The sequence below is a fragment of the Anolis carolinensis genome, chromosome 2, assembly GCF_035594765.1.
Source record: "Anolis carolinensis isolate JA03-04 chromosome 2, rAnoCar3.1.pri, whole genome shotgun sequence".
In the NCBI taxonomy this organism is placed as follows: domain Eukaryota; kingdom Metazoa; phylum Chordata; class Lepidosauria; order Squamata; family Dactyloidae; genus Anolis; species Anolis carolinensis.
The window spans coordinates 211104238-211128457 of record NC_085842.1 but is presented as its reverse complement, the minus strand read 5'-3'; the positions used below and the strand labels follow the sequence as shown (position 1 = coordinate 211128457).

Genomic DNA, 24220 nt, shown 5'->3' with positions numbered 1-24220 from the left:
CCCTAATTTTCCTCACAAATGCGATCTAAGGCAACTCAAAAATGGATTAAAATAGAATAGAGTGTGTCCTCTAGTTTTGTGACATTAGAGGTATAGGACCCCTGTGAAATGGGAGAAAAACATAATTTTAAAGTATATTTTTTAACCCGGGAGAACACATTTCTAGGGCCTCCATTGTGATACTGTGCTCTGTTGGAGGCTGACTATAGGTGTATGTCTGGAAAACCCATTATCTCTAGGAATCTCTAGATCCTCCAGCACTCCTTTATGGTCAATTTCTGTTGGGTGATGGCCATCAAGTCACACTGGAAGATCAAAAGATTCCTAGAGAGAAGACATTAATCAATCAACAAATAAGCAAACCAGCAAAAGCTAAACCCACAAATATGGACTTTTTCTGCATACCCACCAAAAGCTTCCAACAGAATGTTCTTCTACTGACGTTAAAAACGTCTGTTAAAAACAAGCTGGTTTCCCACTGCCATATAATCTAGTTTCTGAATCCAGATTATCAGATTTGAATGGGATTATACATCAGTGTAGACTCAAATAATCCAGTTCCAAATAGACAATCTGAATTCAGAAACTGGATTATATGGCCATGTAGATCCAGCTGGGGAGGAGGCCAATCTAGTCTTCCACAGACCAAGAGCAGCCACTGAGGTGGCTCTCTCCTGTGTCCTTTCCAAACATATCTGTGAAGGTGGAAGAAAAGAAAATCTGTCCACAAAAATAGTAAAAAATGATATTGACATATGTCTATTTTTAAAAATTTCAGGTGAATAATTTAGACCCTGATTTGAAGACCCTTTTCTCCCAGGCGGGCATCAGTGAGGCCCAGTTAACTGACGTGGAGACATCAAAGCTCATCTATGATTTCATTGAAGGCCAAGGAGGACTGGAGGCTGTGAAGGAAGAGATCAGGCGACAGGGTGAGCTGCCGGACTTGTGTGTATCTGTATCTCTAAGGGTATCATCTGTAATGCAGGGATTATACAGATTTTGTTCTATTGTTTGAGGGGGGTGTTTCAGTGTCAAAACACCTTTCTTGGTGAGGCTATTGAAATGTACACATGTACTCTGTAACTACAGTGCTACTGTCGAACTTTTTACTTTGGTATGATTAATATCTGTGTGTGCAATCAGTGTGTGCAGTAAAGCCAGTTCAGAGCTTTATATCCTAATCCCTAACTACTACTGCAAGAGTAATAGACTCCATCCAGATAATGGAACAGTACCCAATAATTTTGCCTAAGAAATGTTTTACTTTATAGTGTGGTTAGATCCAAGCACACATGACTATAGACTTGTATCAAAATAATGGTTTCCTGCCTCAGTGCAGGTATTAACACAGGCATGGACACAAAGTGTGGTCTCCAAATGTAGGACGGCAATTTCTATGAGCCCTAGCCATCATAGCCAATGGTACGCAGTGCTGGGAACTGCAATCCAACAATATCATAAGGCAGGCATGTAGCCGGGGGGGGGGGGGGGGGCTTGAGGGGCTTCAGCCCCCCCCCCCCCGAAATTCTCAGGGTGGTCCGTGGGAAGGTCTTACATTTAGTGTTTAAACTGTTATGTTTATTCATATCATGATCTGATCACCATGCTCAATATATCCCATATGCATGGGGGTATTGGGATAACGATACAAAAGGTTTGCTAGGGTAGGTCCTGTCTCACCCAGACTCAGCCCCCCCCCCCTCGAATCAAAATCCCAGCCCCACCCAAATCAAAATCCTGGCTACGGGCCTGTCTTGAGGGGTGTTCTCTGCCCACAGAATGGGGATGGATGCATTTTCATCACCATCTACTGCAGTTTTGAGTTGTCAGTTTACTTGTCCTATATATGCAAAGCTTTCATATAATCACAGACCACATTATTCTTTTTTTTTCTTTTTTTCTTTTTTGCAATTTAAGGCTATTTGGTCCTACTCTTTGGAAGTATTTGTATTAGTGTTAAACATTAGCAATATTTTGGTGCCACTCCTTTTGATCCGTCCCCTAATTATGAGGAAAGCACTTTATGTGTCTACATTTTGCCTAGCAAAAATGCATGTTACAACTAAGACTAATAGGTATATTATAATATAACTTTTTTGTTGGGTGATGCAAAAACAATTCTTGTTTCTACTAGCTTGTGTGCGATTCATACAACAAAGCAGATAATATGTGTGTATATACCAGAGAGGTCAAGGGTGCAGAGGGAGGCCGGGAGCAGGCAGGCGCCCGGGGCGGAGAGCCCGGCGGGACCGAGGACGCAGGCGGGGAGCGCCATGGAAACCTATCTCTTCTTGACTCTTCCATTATATATTAGAAAACTTTTTACTCGGGCTAGATTCGAGCAGCTCGACATTAAGTCCAAGCTAGGTAGACATCAGAATATCCCCTATACGAAGAGAACCTGTGGGTGTCATGAGGTAGATGCAGAAGTGGAGGACTCAGAACATTTTTTCTTAAAATGCCCCTACTACACCAGGATTCGATCTCTCTACTTAGACCCTCTGCTGGAGAATCATACTCACTTAGAGAATAAGGAGAAAATGCATATCCTTCTACAGGGTTCAGATAAAAACTCTATTTTAAAACTGGCCCTTTTTACGCAAAAAGCTCTGGCCATTCGTGAGAAGATGGAAGCTGAGAGCTGATACATTATTGCCATTAACAAAATCCAAACTTAAAAATTTACTATGGACAAGACACTTGTTTTATTTACCCCTGTCCTCATTCAAACCTTACCTTAGAAAATTACTAATTTTAACCTTTTTACTCTGTATTTTTCTAGCAGCAGGTTATTAGGCTGCAGGTCGGGATGTTTTGTATCTTTACATGGTTTTATTGTATGTATGTGTAAGTGTGTACGTATTGTATGTTTTCATGTTTTGATATGGTCAAAAGTGACTAATCAATAAAGAATTGTATTATTATGTGTGTACATATATGTGTGTGTAGTATTTCATACACACGCATACACACACACAAATAGCTGCTGGGATTTGAACACGTGTATTTATCTCTTTTCAGGTCCAAACCATCCTCCTCCCCCTCCCCCAAGCCGTTCTGGCCCCTTGCCCCCACCACCTGGCCACAGCCGAAGCAGTCCTCTCCCACCAATCCCAGGAGCCCCACCTGTCTCAAACAGGGCCCCCATCCCTCCCACACCGCAGCCCCCTCGGGGACACCCCAATCAGTGGGCACCCCCTCCACCTGCTTCTCGCAGTGGGCCCAGCCGTCCTCCCCCACCTTCCGCTGGAGCAGCCCCACCCCCGCCTCCCCCGCCCCCTCCACCACCACCCCCTCCCCAAAGTCAGGGCCCGGCTCCCTGTGCACCCCCTCCTCTGCCTTCTGGGGGATTTCTTTCTCCAGGGACTCAGCCTCCCGCCCCCTCCATGGGCCGTGGTGCATTGCTGGATCAGATACGGCAAGGAATACAACTCAACAAGGTGAGAGGTATTGGAGAAACTCGGGACTTCTTCACATTGGGATATAATCCATTTATATCAGTATGAATCCCAAGTGTTTTTAGGCCTGAATGCATACTGTATTGAGACGGGATGCATACTCTCTCCATCACACCCAATTATTACAATTCTCACCATTTGAAAATGCTGCACTTTGACTCATCACACCACAAAAGGCTAGCTCCTCCCAATCTGTTCAAATGCCTCCTTATCTTACTTCCCCCCCAACTAATATCACACAGTCACAAAGCCTGGAAGTTTTGAATTACCATTTTCATGAGATTTTAGCTGACAGAATGCATACTGATTTTCTGATCACATGTAAAAATAGCATCTCAGAAGTATATAAAAAGCACAATTAGTATCCCATGTGCAATTACTCCATTTCTACAATGTTTTGCAGACAGATTCCAGCTGATTACTGATGGGATGGGACAAACATCATGTGATGGGACCCATTAGAAATCATGTTCAAAGAGTCTCAGAAACAGAGTACATCACAATGTGATAAGGTCCTTAGTTAGCAGGAAGCATTTGACATTGGTATGAGTAAGATTAGAAAGGAATTTCCCCTTTCCATGGCCACACTCAACCAGTATTCTCAAAATTATTTTGCCTGGTTCTCAAGTCTTGGCCCATTGAAATATGTTAATTAAGTATGTCGTTTAGCATAGAACGTTCAAAGTGGCATGACTTCTGACAGTGTTGGGACGAGACATTGAAAGGAAGAAATAATGATGTTACATTTATGTATTTCTCTCATTTAAGGATGGCCTTAATGCATTAAATGTGAATATGTCAAGGTCAGAGGTGGGGCCTCAAAACATGATGGACTCTGTGCTTGGGCAGAAGAAAGGAAAGATTCCTATACATGGCAAACTAGCATGTAAGAAAGAACAGCAGGCTAAACACTTTCTTTGCAATCATTACCATTCTTTACAGATAACTTTTTTATTTAGAAAATCTGGCAATAATGTTCAATTCATATGAGCCTTTTTAAAGGACTGTAACTCTCAGTCCAGTGAGAACCAGACATAAATCTTTGCCGATGGCCATGCTGCTATGCTAGTTTGTCCTGAAGGAGAGGACTCTGAGCAAGAATGGTTTCACTTACTCTAGTTTCTAGGGCTCTTCACCACACTGAGCCTTAAGTGCCACTCTTTATAAACCTCTCTGTCCATTTCAGACCCCTGATGTGTTGGACTCACCACCGCCTGTTGAGAGCTCTGAAGGCCTGGTAGGGGCTCTTATGCAGGTGATGCAGAAAAGGAGCAAGGCCATCCATTCCTCAGGTAAGTTTGGGTACACACCAGCTTCTGATACAACCTACAAACAACTTTTAGTTTCTCAAAAGTTCAGATATGTTTTAATGGGGTGGGGAATCCCCTTGAAGTGGGAGAACTAAATAAATATAATCAACAGATCCAGTGGCGCTTTGCAAGGAGTGAAATACTGAGTTTTCCACTTGAGCTGGAACAAAGGGACCAAAGCAGGGTGAAGTCATTATGATCATCCCTCCACATGTCCAGGGTTAAGGGCACAGGTCTTCTGTGAAAGTGAAAAACCATGAATAAAAAACTATTGTTTTTAACACCTATCTAGGAGTTTCTAGGTCCACCAACATGGTTCTACCCTGTTTCCCCAAAAATAAGTGTCTTATATTAATTTTTGCTCCCAAAGATGCACTGGGTCTTATTTTCAGGGAATGTTTTATTTTTCCATGAAGAAGAATTCACATTTATTGTTGAACAAGAAATGAACATTTATTATATACTGTACAGTAGTTGTTATCACAAACCAGCATAACCAGACAAACTGTGAATCCTATCAAGAATTTCTTATTACTACCATTATTTCAATGTACAACAATTTATGGTATGTATATATATTGATCCTGCATGCTCTAGTGTTCTGTTCAATGGGCATGCTTCCAAACAAAAACTTTGCTAGGTCTTACTTTCAGGGGAGGCCTTATTTTGGGGAAACAGGGTATGGTCAACATACACTGGAAACTGATTTAGAATCCCATTAGGGAACCTAGAGAGTCCTAGAGATAACATTTTAATCAAATCTGTGTATAATCAAATCTGCAAAATAAACTCAAGTCTGGAGAGATGACTATAATGCTATTGAACCACTGTGGTGCAATGGGTTAAACCCTTGTGCTGGCTGAACTGCTGACCTGGTGGTTCGAATCTGCGAGATGGGTGAGATCCCATCTGTCAGCTCTAGCTTCCCATGTGGGGACATGAGAGAAGCCCCCCCCCCCCCCGCAGGATGGTAACACATCCCCTGGGCAACGTCTTTGAAGACGGCCAATTCTCTCACACCAGAAACGACTTACAGTATGTTCTCAATTCGCTTCTGACACAATAAAAAATTGTAATGTTAGTAGGCATACATATTGTCTCCTTTGGAAAGAGGCAGAGGATGCATCTGCCCATGGCTCCTCACTCATAACTACCTTGTTCTTTTCTCACAGATGAAGATGAAGACAACGGAGATGAAGATGAAGATGATGAATGGGAGGACTAAGGCCAGACGGAAACCAGGCACAAAGCCTGATCCTTCTGTCAACCCGTTGTTGAGACTGCTGTGGGCTTTTAGTCTTGTGTCTCCGTGCAAGATGTGCAGATCCTTCTGGTATCCAAGAGATGCCGGGGCAGCTCAGTTTTTGTATTGGTAGCAAAAGACCATTATTTTCCCTTCCTCTTCTCTGGCATCACTTAAGCCTAAGCATAATTCCCATTTTCTTCCCACAGTTTTGCACCTGTATGTCTTTGACAATTTTAGAAAGTGAGGATGTAATCCCACCTTTTTCGAACTTTGCCTTGACAATACCACCCTTAATCTGCAGTGTTTATGTTTCTAAGAGCCATATCAACTTTCACCCAACCCCCTCATCTTTCTTTCTTTTCCCACCCAGCCATCTAGTAATTTCCAACAAGTGGGCCCCCTTTGAGGCCAACATGAAGGTATGATGTTGATAGGTGAGAAGAATGTAAGAAAAACCTTTGTATAAAATAACCTGTACGTTGAAATCTTAGTTGTCTAAATTCTTTGCAAAGTTTTAAAGATATACTGGTATATGGATTCTTTTGCATTAGCATTTTTGGTATGTATAGGGATAGAGGGAGGAGGCAAACAATAATTAAAGTTGTCTTTCCCAACCTTTTTGACCTGGAGGAATCCTTGAAAATCATTATTATTTCAAGGATTATTTCAAGAAAAAAAAGGATTATATCTACAGCTTTAAAAGGGTTTCTTTCCCAATTAAATATCTCACAGAATGCATAGCAAGTTTTTGTGAAGCCCTATGGATGGCTATGGACCCTGCAATAAAAATTAAAGTGACCTTGAAATATGGCAGAAACATTTATTGAAATATGTGTGGGGAAGCAAAATGCCAGATTTGACTACATTGAATCTAGCTTTAAAAAAATGTTTCAAAAACAATTATTGTTTCATACACTCACAGAGCAATATCTTCTTATTAAAGCTGTAACTTCCTCCATACTCGATCCTATACCTCCCAGTCTCTTGGATCAGTTTTTAAGGGATATAACTAAAGAAGGGATGTGCAAAAAAACTCAATTTCATAAATTTTGTTCTGTCCAAGGAAAGGAGATTGCTTGTAATCCTAACATGCCTGTTGGACAAAATATGAAAACAAAAGCAGTACTAGGAAACTGTCATTTTAGATTTAAATATCTATGGCACAATATTATAGTAATAAGATGCAATACAATTAAGGAGCACTGCACAGGAAATCCTAGCTTCACCCTGGGTATTTGGAGACTGTGGATAAAGCAAGTTGTTAAGAGGCACAAACCATCTCTGATTTTTCTTTGCTGATGAAAATCCTCTGAAATTTCTGAGGTTGCCATATATCAATAGGCACACTGAAGGCACAAACACATATATACACATTAAGTCAGTGGCTCTCAACCTGTGGGTCCCCAGGTGTTGTGGCCTACAACTCCCAGAAATCCCAGCCAGTTTAATAGCAGTTAGGACTTTTGGGAGTTGAAGGCCAAAACATTTGGAGACCCACAGGTTGAGAACCACTGCATTAAGTCTTTCCAAAATCTAATGACTAGGGGCATTCTAACCAGATGTGTAGAAGGGAGCTCCGTTTCCATCACCCTCTTCCATTGGGCTAGAGATTTGGGAATGCAACAATGTGACTTTTTTTGCTTTGTACAAAAATAACTTTAATCCTGCTTTGCAGCCCGAATTCAACCTCATGGACCATCTGTAAAGGCTGTTTTTAACTTAGCATCTACAATAAACATATCACTGTCTACTAATTCTTGAAACCTAATACTGATATTTCCTAACACTGATATCAAATTATGTTTCAATACTTTGCACTGACCCTTGTTGTCCAGAGACATTAGTGTTGAGTTTTTTGAGGCACAAAAGAGAGGACTATTGTAAAAAAATATGTAACATTTCTGAAAACTAGTATGACTTCCTTATTACACCATAGCAAGGAGGGGCAGATTTCTGAGGAAGAGAAATCTACAATCGTGTCCTCTGTGGTCACAGGCCTCTTAAACAAACTGCGCTTCTTCAGGTTGTGTTTGGCAATGCTCATTCTTAAGTAACATCAACTTTCCGTTGTGCTGCCATCTTAAATGTTTTGATTTATTCACTTGTAAATACAGGCTGTCCCCAAGTTACAAGCAAGATATTCCATAGGTTTGTTCTTAAATTGAATTTGTTTGTAAGTTGGAAGTGGTACATTTTTGAGTGTAACTCCAGCCTATATATATATATATATATATATATATATATATATATATATATAAGCTTTGGATAGCATAGGGAAGGGTCAACACTCCTGTAATGTTTCTTTTGCTATCTGTGCCCTTGTTCAGAAGACTCACCTCACTTTCTGTCCTTGTGAGAACTGGATTTTGAAAAATTTAGATTGTTGTGAAAACAAGGATTAGTGCTAAAGCTTCGGTGGAGACACCTTTTCCACATGATAACTCTTCCAGGAGTGAATTTCCCTTCCTAGGGGTGGATTTCTATCACTTCCTGTTGTTTCACCCATGTTCTTAACTATGAGTTGTTTGTAAGTCAGATGTTTGTAACTTCATACATCAACATACATCAAAATCTTTCAAGGAGGTTTCCTTCTAGTTTTCACAGTAGACTCATTTACTAGAAGACTCCCTTTTCCCCTCATCTGTACAGCATTGGCAGGACAGAGCGTTGTCTCTATATAAATAATCTTAGGTGAATATTAGCAAGACATGCCTTAAGCAACAATTTATGAGAATCTGTATAATGAAGAGAATAACACACTGCTCTTCACTGCAGAGCACAATCTGGAGGTGCAGATTACAGGATAGATAAAGAAAGCAGCATTGGAAAAAGAGCAGAGAGTTAAAATAAGTCAACGTATGGAATAAGATCACTCTGTAATTAATGCCGTTTGACACCACTTTAACTGCCAAGGCTCCATGGAAGCTGAAATTTTGCAAGGTCTGTAGCTTTCCCTGCCAAAGAGTCCTGGTGCCTCACCAAACTACACATTCCAGGATTCCATAGCATTGAGCAGGAACAGCTAAAGTGCTGGTGTTATTGAACACAGCCACCCCCACCCCTAATAAAAATGAAAACATAGTCCTACCATAATAATAAATAATAAAAAACGTTATACCCCACCACCATCTCCCCGAATGGATGCGGGGCGGTTAACAAAAGCACTCCAGAAATGACGCATAGTTTCCCAAGGACACAAGGCCAGGATGAATTGCATAGGTCTCCACCCCTCTAACCTCCCTTGATCTTTGGACAAGCAGCAGACCCCCAAACAGCATGAGACCCAGCCTTTCACACACGTAGCAACTCGGCTCAGCCTGAGCCACTCTGCACCAGCGTTCATCCAGAGCTCCACTGGAGATCATTCCATAGCCCCACTCATTTAAATTGCAACAAAGTTAAATCCAACTCACAAATGGCTACAATATACCATATACCTCTATTAATAGACTCTCACTTATACAGAGTATCTTTCTCTAATTGTTTTCTTTTTTTCCTTTTGCGAATGTGCGCTGGAGCGCAGAGGAATGAATTAAAACAAAAAACCCTTTCCTACCCTGTATGAAACCAAGACCACTCTTCCCTCACCCTTATTTCTACCTATGAACTTATACTAAAAATCACATGAACTCTATTTTTATTTCTATTTTATTACTTTATTTTATTGACCTATATGAACTGTAGTAACCTCTTAAGCAATCCCAGCTATTTGGGAATTTCTTTCTACATCCTGAGTGGAAGACATGGACAAGATCATAATCTGTTTCCTGACAACCTGTGGGGGGGCCATCCATTTGTCACCCAGAATTTCCCCTCTGGGGATCTCAGCTATCCACTGGGCAAAGACCCAGGAAGAGACTCTGATGGCACAGTCACCCCAATAGACATTTCGGGGACCCTTTCTTTGTTTTCCCAGCATGAGAAGATGTCTGGGGACCCAACATTCAGTGTCCTCAAATCTAGGACTCAGTATTTGCATAATCCTATTATTCATCTTTCCAGACTCTCATTGCCTTCAGCATTCCATTGCTGCACACCCAGGATGGACACAACCCCCTGGAGACCTCCCCGCCCCAGAAACTACCTCTTTGGCACATTGAAAGCCCCAGAGATTATCTTCTTTTAGCTAGAAGGAGATCCTCAGGCCCTTTGCCATTGGGTTCTATTGAGTCCCCTAGGGGAGAAGGGCAGAATATAAATAAAGTGTTGTTGTTGTTGTTATTGGAGTAGACAAGGGTGCCTCTCCCATAGTGTTGTATTTATTATTATTTTATTGTATGACACAGCAAACAAGATAGATATGCTGGATTTCGTATCACAAAATCACAAGTCGAACACTTCCCAAGTGTCTAGGACTGTGTGATGTATTTTCAGATGATGCGTGCAGATCCCAGTAGGGTGGCCTTTTGCAGTTGGCAGATCGTAATTTTGTCAATGTCTATTGTTTCCAAATGCCGGCTGAGATCTTTTGGCACGGCACCCAGTGTGCCCATCACCACCGGGACCACCTGCACTGATTTCTGCCAGAGCCTTTGAAGTTCAATCTTCAGGTCCTGATAGCGGCTGAGTTTTTCCTATTGTTTTTCATCAATGCGACTGTCACCTGGGATGGCGACATCAATGATCCAAACCTTTTTCTTTTCCACAACTGTGATGTCTGGTGTGTTGTGTTCCAGAACTTTGTCATTCTGGATTCAGAAGTCCCACAGTAGCTTTGCGTGCTCATTTTCCAATACTTTTGCAGGTTTGTGATCCCACCAGTTCTTTATTGCTGGCATAAGTTCCAATGAATCATTTGGGCCACATAGTTGTGCCTCTGTTTGTAGTCTGTCTGTGCGATTTTCTTACAGCAGCTGAGGATATGATCAATGGTTTCGTCGGTTTCCTTGCAGAGTCTGTATTTTGGGTCATCAGCTGATTTTTTGATCTTGGCCTTAATTGCATTTGTCCTGATGGCTTGCTCCTGGGCTGCAAGGATCAGGGCTTCTGTCTCCTTCTTCAGTGTCCCATTTGTGAGCCATAGCCAGGTCTTCTCCTTATCAGCTTTTCCTTCAATTTTGTCAAGGAACTTTCCATGCAATGTTTTGTTGTGCCAGCTGTCAGCTCTAGTTTGTAGTGCGGTTTTCTTGTACTGGTTTTTTGTCTGCTGTGGTTTGAGGAGTTTCTGATTTTTGACTTCAATCTAATAGGTTCTTCACTTTGCTTTACACATTCTGCCAGGGCATGTTCTTCTTCTTTGACTGCTTTTTTTACTTGTAAGAGTCCTCTGCCCCCTGATCTTCTAGGCAGATATAGCCGATCAACATCACTGCGGGGGTGCAGTGAATGATGAATGCTAATCAAGGTGGCCAATTGCAACATTCCCACTTGCCTCCAACAGACCAGACTTGCCTCATTTCCAGTAGACCTTTATGCAGAGACCCTTCCTGATTGACTTTGCAGCTGCAAGGCCATTCAATGCTAATCAAGGTGGCCAATTGAAACATTCCCATTTGCCTCCAATAGACAATAGACTATAGACAAGACCTGCCTCATTTACGACATTTCCATTTGCCTCATTTACCACAGACCTCTATGCAAAGACCCTCCCTGATTGACTTTGCAGCTGCAGGTTCATTCAATGCCAATCAAGGTGGCCAATTGCAACATTCCCACTGATTGACAGACTCAACAAGCATGGGATTGAGTTCTCTGTTATTAGCAAACCCGAAGTCTGAAAAATCTTCTGAAGAGACAGCATACCAGGAAACCTTTGTGTAGTACTTGTAGACCAAAAATAACAAAAACTTAAAATTGTTGCTAAGTTTAATAAAATATTTGCATTCTAAAATGCAAGTTAATTTGCGTTAATTCTATGTAATGTAACTACAGTAGAGTCTCACTTATCCAACATAAACGGGCCGACAGAACGTTGGATAAGCGAATATGTTGGATAATAAGGAGGGATTAAGGAAACGCCTATTACACATCAAATTAGGTTATGATTTTACAAATGAAGAACCAAAACATCATGTTTAACAACAAATTTGACAGAAAAAGTAGTTCAATACTCAGTAATGCTATGTAGTAATTACTTATTTATGAATTTAGCACCAAAATATGATATATTGAAAACATTGACTACAAAAATGCGTTGGATAATCCAGAACGTTGAATAAGCGAGTGTTGGATAAGTGAAACTCTACTGTATATGAACATAATGATGTAAATAAACTTCTGCTTTGTAAGGTAACTCTTTTATCTATTCTATTCACCTGTACCTTCTACCTTTTATTTTTCAATGATTTTTGGGGGGGGGGGGGGGAGCGCCAAAATACTGTTCGCTTACACTTTAAAAATACCTAGGGCCTGCTCCACATTCATACACAAACACCAGCTCTTTATATATTAAATGTCTGCGTGTGTAAAAATTAAAAAGAAAAAGAAGAGCTCCCAAGGACTTCCAGTGCCGCTTCGCGCCCACTCGCAGGAAGGTTCTACCCCGCAATACAAATATAGTGAGGGAAGAAGGACTGGAAACGCTTCTTGACTTCCTATTGGGCAGACGGCGCGGCTGAGGCTGAAGGGCAGCGAATCAGACAGCGCCACTGCTCCCGCCTCCCTCACTGGCTCCGCCCCCAACTCGTCTCTCTTTTCCAGTGTGATGAAAAGTTTCTGGCGGCCTCAGTGGCTGGAGAGGGAGGGGAAAAAAAGAGGCGCAAGATGGCGGAAAATTTAAAAGGTGAGTGGAAACCGCCGCTGTGCGCGCGCCGGGCCGGACAAAGAGTGCGCGAGGCCCCTCGTATGGAACCCTGGGGCCCGGCGGGTGGAGGCCGGGAGCCAATAAACGCCGTGTTCTGGGAGCAGCGCGAGGCGGAGGTTCGGCGGCGACCGTTACCGGGCGGGGAGCGCGCGCGCGCGCGAAGGAGGGAAAGAGTGAGGCGGCGCAGGACGTGGCGTAGAGCGGGAAAAAGGAACGACAGAAAGGCGAAAGATAGGGAGCCCTGAGGAGAGGGCAAGGAGAACGGGCGCCCTTTTGAGTGTTCCCCGCTCAGAGGTTCAAATACTGTTCCAAGTTCCACACAGAAGCGGTTCATGTACCTCCCTGTCCAATTCCGTGTCTCTCCTCAGCAGAGACGGCGTTTCTGGAGCTCCTTGTTCCCTCGCCACATTTCCGCGCTGCTCACTATCTTTAGCCGGGCCTCTGGCGTGCTTTCTACCATGTGCGTCGGCCCTTCTTTTCCTAGAAAGCCGTATCCTGCTTACTTTCTTCCTCAGAGGCATTCACTTTGGCGGGGAAACTCGTCAAGATGACTTGACGTGAAACGCCTGACTGAATGGTTTTGCTGAGGCACAGAATGATATCCGAACCGTTGTCCCGTCAGATTCTTGAGGAGCCCTGTCAGATGTGTCGTTATTTGTTCAAAACTATCCCCCCTTCCACACGGTTGAATAAAATCCCAGATCATCTGCTTTGAACGGGGATATATAGCAGTGTGGACTCAGGCCCCTTCCACACACTGAATAAAATCCTATTTATCTGCTTTGAACGGGGTATATGGCAGATATTCCAGTTCAAAGCAAACATTGTGGGTTTTTCTACCGTGATATTCTGAGTTATAAGGCTGTAGAAGAGCCCTGTGTCTGACCTGGGCTTCCACGTCCAAGGCCCCTTCCACACAGCCATACAACCCAGAATATCAAGGCAGAAAATCCCAAATTATCTGCTTTGAACTGGAATATCTGAATCAACACTGCCATATATTCAGTTCAAAGCAGATATTGTGGGTTTTTCTGCCTTGATATTCTGAGTTATAAGGCTGTGTGGAAGAGCCTTGTGTCTGACCTGTTCTTCCACGTCCAAGGCCCCTTCCACACAGCCATATATATATTCCGTCCTTCTCACCCCGAAGGGGACTCAGGGCGGATCACATTACACATACAGTAGAGTCTCACTTATCCAACATAAACGGGCCGGCAGAATGTTGGATAAGCAAATATGTTGGATAATAAGGAGACATTAAGGAAAGGCCTATTAAACATCAAATTAGGTTATGATTTTACAAATGAAGCACCAAAACATCATGTTAGACAACAAATTTGGCAGAAAAAGTAGTTCAATACTCAGTAATGCTATGTAGTAATTACTGTATTTATGAATTTAGCACCAAAATATCACGATATATTGAAAACATTGACTACAAAAATGTGTTGGATAATCCAGAACGTTGGATAAGCGAGACTCTACTGTATTAGGCAAACATTCAATGCCTTTTTAACACAGGACAAAGACGAACAACATAGCTCCGAGCGGGCCTCGAACTTATGACCTCCTGGTCAGTGACTCATTGCTCTCCCGTCTGCGCCATAACCTCGGACTGTGTCTGACCTGTTGTTCCACGTCCAAGGCCCCTTCCACACAGCCATAGAACCCAGAATATCAAGGCAGAAAATCCCACAATATATGCTTTGAATTGAGGCCCCTTCCACACAGCTGAATAAAACCACATTTTCTGCCTTTATATTCTGAGTTATATGGCTGTGAGAAAGGGCTCTGAATTAGCTGACTCCACACTGCCATATATTCCAGTTCAAAGCAGAAAAATGTGGGATTTTATTCAGCTCTGTGGAAGGTGCCCATGTCTGTAACAGTAATAACAAAATAAAACTTTGAAAGAAGGATGATTGCTCTTGTTCCCAGGTTTACAATTTTTTTAAAAATAGCGTTATAATTATTTTCCGGGATTCAGCAACAAGAGTGGCATAGACCTGGTAAAAATCATTGTGAAGGACCAGTTGTTTATTTGGTAAATCTGCTTTCCTTCCTTCATTTATGAATGCTGTCAATAGTCAATCACATTGGTGGATCTTGAAGAAACACCAGAAATCTTGATTCCTCTTTCAAAGAATAGAGAAGGGAATGGATATGACAGGCAGTCCCTGACTTACAAATGACTTATAGTTAAGAACAGGGCTAGGACAACATGAAGTGAGAGAAATCAACCCCCTAGAAGGGAAATTCACTCCAGAAAGAGTGATCATGAGGAAAAAGGTGTCTCAGCTGAAGCTTCGTCACCAATCCTTGTTTCCACAACAAGACCAATTCTTCAAAAATTAATGAATTGCTTTCATATATTTTAAAGTCACCCTGATCACAAAGATTCGGAGTAGATAATGTGCTGATCCCAAATAATGACACCTGACCTTTCACCCACATGTATAGTGCTGACCTTCAGCCTAGTGTTTTCAACTTTATTGTCTTGAAAAGAATTAAGATTTTGCAAGCGAAAGGCAAACTGTTTGAACAAATTTCCCAAGGCAGGCTCCACCTCTCTTGTCTTTTTGCAAAAAACTGAAAACTTGGCTATGGGACCAGACTTTTGAGCAATAGATGCAGCATCAGTTACAATGAACTCTTGATAAAGTGACAGACCTGGATTGTGACTAAGAATGTGCCTCTGAATGTATATTTATATGGATGTTTTAACTTAATTAATTTTAATTATTATTGTTGAATGTAATTGTAATTGTTTTTATACAGTTGTTTTATATTTGGTTGTAAGACGCTCTGAGTCCCCCCTAGGGGGTGAGAAGGGCGGGATAGAAATGTTGTAATAAATAAATGCTTTACTAGGTTTTCCAGCTCTGGTACACAAAAATTCTTTATGAAAGGCATGCAATGCTGCATTTTGACTAGACCACAGCGAAATATGTCCAATGAAATTGTAAAAATATGCAGGTCTGCCTTATATTGCATCAGATACTCGTTCATCTAGTTGGGTTTCTCTACTGATTGATAGCAGGATGTCAGCCTGACCTGTAGATGTCAAGGATTGAACCTTTTACCTGTAAACAAAGGCCCCTTCCATACAGCTTTATAAAATCCACATTGAACTGGATTATATGGCAGTGTAGACTCAGATAATCCAGGGCAAAGCAGATTGTGGATTATCTGCCTTGATATTCTGGGTTATATGGTTGTGTGGAAGGACCCCTAGTATTTGTTAGGTTTCCCTATTCAGTGGAAAGAACTGTGTTCTTTAATTAAAATAATGTGGGTCTAGTAACCAGTAGCGTGAGCGGCCGCTGTTAGCTCCAGCTTCTGCCAACCTAGCAGTTCGAAAACATGCCAATGTGAGTAGATCAATAGGTACCGCTCCAGCGGGAAGGTAGTGGCGCTCCATGCAGTCATGCCGGCCTCATGACCTTGGAGGTGTCTACGGACAACGCCAGCAAATGGAGATGAGCACCAACCCCCAGAGTCAGACATGACTGGACTTAACGTCAGAGGAAACCTTTACCTTTTACCCTAGTAACGAGTAAGTGAAAGGCAAGTAGGTCCTTTTTGCCTATGTTGATTAACTAACACTTGGCCCTTGCCATCTTGGTTCTCTCTCCGGTATGATGAGGAAAACCCCTTCCATGGCCTTTTTTGACAGCTATTCACTCTGACTTTCAGGAAACCAGAATGAAGTACTTTTACTTCCTTCTTCCTATGCTATGTGTTTTTCTTAAAGTCTATTTCTTAAGTGTGTTGCAAGCTGCTGATCATTTTTGGTTGTTTTATAAATAACAACCACTGCCAATGGACTAACAAACTGAAGCTGGAGAATGAAAGGAAGTATTTAACTTCTAGAATAATGAAAGTTGGGAGGTGTTTCTTCAAAGAAGTATTTTTAGATTGTTGTTTATAAAATGGGGAAGTCATTTCATTATCTTTATTATCTGAACCGATTTAGAGGAACTGTTAAGAATGATTATATCCTTTGGATTTAAAATTGATAATAGTATAATGAATGTTGCTTGGACATTTACGGGGAAAAAGCTAGTACACAGCAGATGTGTACCCATTTAAGGGATGTAAGGTGTTAGCAACAATCTTGAATGCTATCAAAATGTACAAGGTTGGATCATGAGTTACATCCAGTTGTTGTTAAGGAGTATTTATTTGAGTTGCATTATGTGAACAGTCAAAAGTTCTATGATGACTGAATTTCTTTTAAGATTCATAGTCATTAAGTGCAATTCTGTGATCAAGATACAGACAAATTGTAAACATAAAATTACGTGGCAGAGTACTACAGTTGATACTGGGTGGGAACTGAAGTAGAAAAGTAAACCTAGGTGTGTAGTGTGTACTTCTAAGGGCCCCACACAGCCATATAACCCAGAATATCAAGGCAAATAATCCACAATGCTTTAAACTGGGTTATCTGAGTCCATAATGCCATATAAGACAGTTCAATGTGGATTTTATAGAGCTGTGTGGAAGAGGTCTAAGATGCTTGACAAGACCAGAAGATAATCTACTACTCCATAAAAAAGCAAAAGGTTTATTTTAACTGCACATTTGTCCCCTTTCCTTGTAGCTTGTACTGTTTGCTGCAAGTCAACTTGGTCTCAGCTTCAAGATCTGTGTCGTTTGGAGAAGTTGTGCTGCCCAAACTTGGGCATTACCAGAAAAAACCTTTGTGATTTTGAAGTGGAATATCTGTGTGACTACAAGAAAGTCCGTGTGAGTTTTTCAGGCATTTCCAAAGCATTAAGATTATTCTTTCCTTTGCATTAGGGTTCCCCAGTTCCCAAGTGTCAATTCATTAACTGAAAAATTTAACATTAAAGTTGGCATAATCAGACAGTCATGCTTTTTTGGGATGAAAGTGTAGTCTATTACAGAATTATTACTATTAGAATGGAATGATGAAGAATCGCTGAATTATCTATGGGATTCCCAGGTTCTGATTTTGGCTTTGGGTTGAGTAGACAACAGGAGGACAGATTATTGGGAGATGCCGCTTTCTGGTGTGTGTGTTCTGGGAAGTGAATTGGTGGGATTTAAGCTGACACTATACATGATTACCTCTTACCCAGGATGAGGAATACTACCTGGTGAAGTGGCGGGGCTACCCTGAGTCAGAAAACACCTGGGAACCCAGGAAGCACCTGCGTTGTATCAACATACTGAAACAGTTCCACCGGGACCTAGAGCAAGCCTTTATCCGGCGAGGAGGGAAACTCAGGAAGAACATTTCCTTGCTAGACCAAGGCATCTCCAGCTACCTGGTGCAGAAGGCTAAACAGCGAAAAGCTTTGCAAAACTGGGAATATGAGCTTAATGTCAAACGCAACCACAAGGGACGGATTGTGGTAGAAAATGAGGTGGACCTGAGTGGGCCTCCCCGGGACTTTGTCTACATTAATGAATATAAGGTCGGGGAGGGCATAACTCTCAACCAGGTGGCTGTGGGCTGTGAGTGCTTCGACTGTTTGTCAGAAGCAGCTGGCGGTTGCTGCCCTGGTGCCTCCCATCATAAATTTGCATATAATGAACTGGGCCAAGTGAAGATCAAGGCTGGCTTGCCTATCTACGAGTGCAATTCTCGCTGCAACTGTGGGATGGATTGCCCCAATCGGGTGGTACAGAAAGGCATTCGTTACGACCTTTGCATTTTCCAGACTGCTAATGGACGTGGCTGGGGTGTGCGCACGTTGGAGAGGATACGGAAGAACAGCTTTGTTATGGAATATGTGGGAGAGGTAGGATGAGGCAGAGGTTTCCATGTGATCCAGCATATAAAAAGAAATAAAAATTAAACCTAGGTGACCTGTTCCATGCCATAAGACTGAATTAGTAATGACCTGTATGCATGTAACATATTTGAAGTTTCAGATTTAGAAAAAAAAATGCCGAGATTGGTATTGTAAATTACAAACATTGAATGAATAGGGTTGAGATCCTAGAAAGGACTAGTCTCATTGAACTTGGGGGAAGCCATTTCTGAGTAGACATATATAGAATTTTGCAATATATCTATTTTGTGGATTTTTATTGAAGATGTGAACATCTGAAAATAGTACTGTCGAAGAAATACAATACGTACATTCAAAACCTTGAATTTCAAATAATACAATCAAGATTATTGGAATTCAAACAAACATTTATTTTTAACAATTTTGTTTAAAACAACTTCTTTATGCTTCTAAGAGTCTAGGGCCTGTTTTGCCTTTCTAAGACCTTGACAGACTATATACCTCTCCCTGCATTTCTCCAACTCTGAAAAATCCCCAAAAATGCATCCTCAGAAGTCATGTTTTGAGTTTGTGTATGTAAATTGCTTTTTAAATCATATTTCCTGACCTGTTTTGGTATAGAAAGGGTCACTCTTTTAATTAAGAAAAGAACAGGTTTTTAGGAAAGATGAAATAGTCCAGAGACCCAAAATAACCTTCAAATAGCTAGTTGTACCTCACTTCAAGGCATGTTTGCAATTTATTTTGATAATTTTTTTCCTCCAGGGTCCGAGAGGTTTGGAAATGCACTTTTTATTCTCGTTATAGTTTGTTACTGGCCAGACTATAAACAACCGAAAACTCTCTGTCCCCTTCCATCTATTTCTGCCTTGATTAATCTCTTTCCTTGGTTCTTACGGACTCTAATGAATTATAACTGTTATGAGTATTCCAGTTAATTTCCAAGCAGCTCCTTACCACTCCTAAAAGAGCTAGTCATTATGTCCATATGTAACACAGGGATAGCAATCTGACAGTTTATGTGCATATCATGAAATGCCTACACTAGTATAAAATTGAGAAGTGTGCTGTATTTATTTAAGGCCAACTGAAGAGTTGTCAGGGATACAAGAGAGATAAAAACATAATAAATTCCCCTGGAAACTTGAATTTACAGAAGTATGGAGTGGGCTCACTTTTACCTTTTTTTGTTTAATAGAAGCAAATAATTTGAATTATAAATAATAAGGAATGTCTGGCCTCTGATGATTCAAGCAGGGCAAGTAAAGGGAAACTTTCTCATCCAGAAATACAACTTGTAGAGATCTTGTAATAGAGGCATTGCTCCCCAGACATTCAACTTGCTACCAACTGTGGAGCTGACAGGTGATTGGAAGGCGCTTGCCATATATACACATTGTGAGTGTATATTTTGTAGCCATCTACTGGATAGCTGTGATATAAAAGTGCTTTCCAGTGACAGTACCACAAAAGGAGAGGTGGCCAACATACATTATATATTGTATTTTATGGTCATTTCAGTAGTCAGTTTGAACCTGAGAGGTTCTTTAAACATCTAGAAATCCTGTCTGTTATGGTGGCAATGGTTTTAGGATTTTGCTGTGAAAACATGAGACTGATTGAGCTTTTGAATTTATATGAAGTAGCAGCAGACTAGGTTTAGGATATGTGCAGAAGTTCAGACACAGCATAGCATTACAAGAACATTACTCAGATTTGCAGGGCCCTGGAAGGAAATTTCATAAAAGAGAACTAAGAAAGCAGAAATGAATCCTTTCTATAGTGCTCACTCTCTTCCGTATCTCTGCCAGATCATCACATCGGAAGAAGCTGAACGGCGGGGACAGATCTATGACCGACAGGGTGCTACTTACCTGTTTGACCTGGACTATGTAGAAGATGTATATACAGTCGATGCTGCTTACTATGGCAACATTTCTCATTTTGTCAACCACAGTGTGAGTATAGTCAATTCAAGGGTGTGGGGGATATGTCCTCATAACTTTTAACAGAAAGTTCTTAACGAGTTTTGTGTTTCTGTTCTCTGCTCTAGTGTAATCCCAACCTACAGGTGTACAATGTCTTCATTGAAAATTTGGATGAGCGGCTGCCTCGCATTGCCTTCTTTGCTACTCGATGTATTCATGCTGGGGAGGAACTTACTTTTGACTACAACATGCATGGTAAGAGTGCTGGAGAATTTCAGAAACCTATTGTAGCTTGATACTGTATTCAGGAAATCAGAATTAAGACTATAAATTTTGTTTGAGCTATTTAAATATTAGCTCAAAACTTATAAAAGCTATAGTCCTGTGGAGACAGGCCCGACATCAAAGAGGTGTTGCCCCTTTTGGGAAGCCACTTTAGGGGTGTGTAAGGACTTGTTCTGCTAAGGTGAATTCAATATTTTTCAAAAGCCCACTGAAAACCATTCTCAGTACTTTTAAAGATAAGATAGCATGGATCTGCTTTGACTTGGAAGCTATAACCAATACAGATCCAGCAGCTGCAATATTGGCCTCTGCTTGCCTAATGGTGGCGCAGTGTGCTAAAGCGCTGAGCTGCTGAACTTGCAGACCGAAAGGTCACAGGTTCGAATCCGGGGAGCGGAGTGTCAGCTCCATCTTATGCCAACCTAGCAATTCGAAAACATTTAAATGTGAGTAGATAATAGGTACCACGCCTGCAGGAAGGTAACGGCGCTCCATGCAGTCATGGCGGCCACATGACCTTGGAGGTGTCTACAGACAACGCCGGCTCTTCGGCTTAGAAATGGAGATGAGCACCAACCCCCAGAGTCGGACACAACTGGACTTAAAGTCAGGGGAAACCTTTACCTTTACTTTTTTGCCCAAAAATAAATGATGGTTTTAAATTTGTAGTCTGAAAATGTGGACAGGATTTATGTAGAGGAGAGGGCAACTGAATGTGTATTTTACTTTTGCCCTTTGTGGCTTATTAAAAGCATGGGTGTGGGACTGACTGGGTTGAGGAAATTGCCAATGCCTTGCTAAAATGAGGCAGAGTCCCATCATTCCCAAAGGAGGCTGTTATAAGACTTGTGATTATTCCATTTGGTTTTCTTCTGAATTAAAGAACTGTTACAAACTTAATTGCTCTTTTCTCGTGCTTTCTAAGAATGTGTTAAAATGGACCTATATGGCCATATAATGCAGTTTCAGAATTCAGATTAACTTCATTGAACTGGATTATATGGCAGTGTAGACTCATAATCAAATTCAGTGATGTAAATCTGCATTCTGAAACTGCATCATATGACAGTGTAGATCAGGCCTTAGATAGCTACACATTAAATAATTAGAAGATATTTAGGCTCTTGGGCTAATAAGGAAGCTTGTTACCAAGTTTAGTTTTTGCCATGAAATGTGCAATTACCCTAAGCTTAACCTTTAGCTATGTCTCCTGATACTGCAGTGTAACACCTACTTTTTAGCAATCCATTTCCCTCTCCCCAACATAGCTGTTTTATCTGTCTGATGAAGTGCATACAGTTACAGGGATATAGCTGGGTGCATCTCTGCTAATCCCTTGCTCTCCAACAAAATATAAATGCCTATAATGGGAGTGACTGTCTTGCTGAAAAGGTAGGGTTTGGGGGAGGAGAGGACTTTGGGTGGTAGGCAGGAATACAGGCAGTCCCCGAGTTGCAAACATCTGACTTACAAATGATTCCTAGTTAAGAATAGAGTGAGACAACAGGAAGTGACTTGGCTCGGGCTGTGGCACAGGCTGGAGAGCAGCTGCAATGAATCACTCTGACCAGGAGGTCATGAGTTCGAGGCCCGCTCAGAGCCATGTTTGTCTTGTCTTTGTTCTATGTTAAAAGGCATTGAATGTTTGCCTATATGTGTAATGTGATCCGCCCTGAGTCCCCTTCGGGGTGGGAAGGGCGGAATATAAATGCTGTAAATAAATAAATAAATAAGTGAGAGAAACCTGCACCTTGGAAGGGAAATTCACTCCTAGTAGAATTATCATGAGGGAAAGGGGTCTTCGTTGAAGCTTTAGCACCAATCTTTATTTCCACAAAAAGCCAATTTTTTCAAAATCCAATTCTCACAGGGACAGAAAGTGAGGAGAAATCTTCTGAACAGGGGCACAGACAGCAAAACAAACACCACAGGGGTGTTCCCTATGCAAACCAAAGTGTGTGTGTATGTATGTATGGCTGGAGTTACACTTGAAATTGTACCTGTTCCAACTTACATACAAATTCAACTTCAGAAGAAACCCACAGGATCTGTCTTGTTTGTAACTTGGGGGCTGCTTGTAATGGCTCTAAAAGTGAACTGAAGTGGTATGAAGCAGATTTATGACATAATAATTACTGATAGATTACTGCCACCTGATAGTACACATGCTATAAAGCAAGAGCTCCTGATTCTCCCATCTATAAATACCTTAAATAAATTAAGAAATCTTTTTCCACAGTGGACCCAGTAAATGAAGAAAGTACAAGGATGGACTCTAATTTTGGCCTAGTGGGAGGCCTTGGTGGTTCACCAAAGAAGCGGATGCGCATTGAGTGTAAGTGTGGCACAGAGTCCTGCCGGAAGTACCTCTTCTAGCTCTTTACTAGTATGGCTTAGAAAATATCTGATCAGGCTTGGACTGGGAACGAAGAAGAAGAAAAAAGTTGGCATTTGCTGAAAGACTGCAGAAGTGAGGGTTGGGAACTTATTTGCTTGAAAAACAAGTGACCACAATTAGAAATTGTAAAGAGGGCAATCACCCATATCTCCTATGCAACCCAGTTCCATGTGACTGCTTCTCACTCCATACCAGAGTGTTCTTATGGCAAAGTTTTGTTCGTCAGAATTGCTGCTGAGACGATGGGAAAAAAACTACAACATAGAAGAGAATCGCCAGAACTTCATTTAAAGCTTCTATTTTAAAGGCTTGATTGCAAATGCAACAGGGCAGAAAACACTGTCACACCCCCAAACCCCTGTAAGTTTTCTTAGTGCTAAGAAGTCATGAATTTTAATGGGAAGCACTTCCTAGCCGCCTGATAGGAAGGTGGGAAAACACAGCCATTTAAAAATATTAAATAGATGTCTGTGTACACACTGTATTACCTCAATGTGCCATGTGACTGCTGTCCATCTCTATTCATGGAACCTTCTCAGTGGTGGCCAATAAATTTGTACTTGAAATCGCACTTACTATCCCAGCATGGATTTAAGCCCTATGCAAATTGAAAAGCTTCAGTGTTTTCTCTTTTAACTAATACATCTGTTTTTAACAGGAAATGTTTTAAAAATATCTTTTTGGAAGTGGGTTGGGGTTGAAAATCTAGTTTCTGGAAACAGCTGTATTCAGGTAAATGTTATGAAGTTTTAAAACATGACAGATGAATTACATGTGTGGATTTCTTATTTTATCTTATACCTATTGCCTTTTTAAAAACTCAGATTGACTTCAGTTCTGTAATTTTGTATTTGAATTGAAAGTAACTCCAGCAGAAAAAACATTGGAAGCTTATACAAAATCTGCACATCATTTCACTTGCTTGTGGATTCCTCCAGAAGTATAGAAGGGAGGCTTCTAAATTTTATGGGATTTGGTATTTAGGTTGGATTCACAGGCCAGTTAATTGTAGCATCCAATACATGTATCACCTATTACACCTCTGGAAGTGCAAAAAAAGGGTAGTGACAATTATTGGGGGG

General features: G+C 41.3%; 2 protein-coding genes across 2 annotated transcripts in view; both read left to right on the top strand.

Moving 5' to 3' along the window:
* The window catches only part of was (WASP actin nucleation promoting factor), a 41787-nt gene extending 34016 nt beyond the window's left edge, over positions 1–7771 (top strand). Inside the window, exons 9-12 of the mRNA XM_003216715.4 lie at positions 779–932; positions 3025–3443; positions 4648–4753; positions 5944–7771. Of these exons, the coding sequence (XP_003216763.2) occupies positions 779–932; positions 3025–3443; positions 4648–4753; positions 5944–5996 (732 nt within the window). The 3' untranslated portion in view covers positions 5997–7771. The remainder of the gene's footprint in view (positions 1–778; positions 933–3024; positions 3444–4647; positions 4754–5943) is intronic.
* A 4850-nt stretch (positions 7772–12621) lies between these two features.
* Positions 12622–23911, top strand: suv39h1 (SUV39H1 histone lysine methyltransferase). Its single transcript, XM_003216657.4, has 6 exons — positions 12622–12738; positions 17366–17511; positions 17868–18533; positions 20339–20485; positions 20581–20710; positions 22980–23911. Exons 1-6 carry the CDS (start codon positions 12720–12722, stop codon positions 23114–23116), a joined length of 1245 nt encoding a protein of 414 aa, XP_003216705.1. The 5' UTR covers positions 12622–12719; the 3' UTR covers positions 23117–23911.
* Positions 23912–24220: the final 309 nt, after the last annotated feature.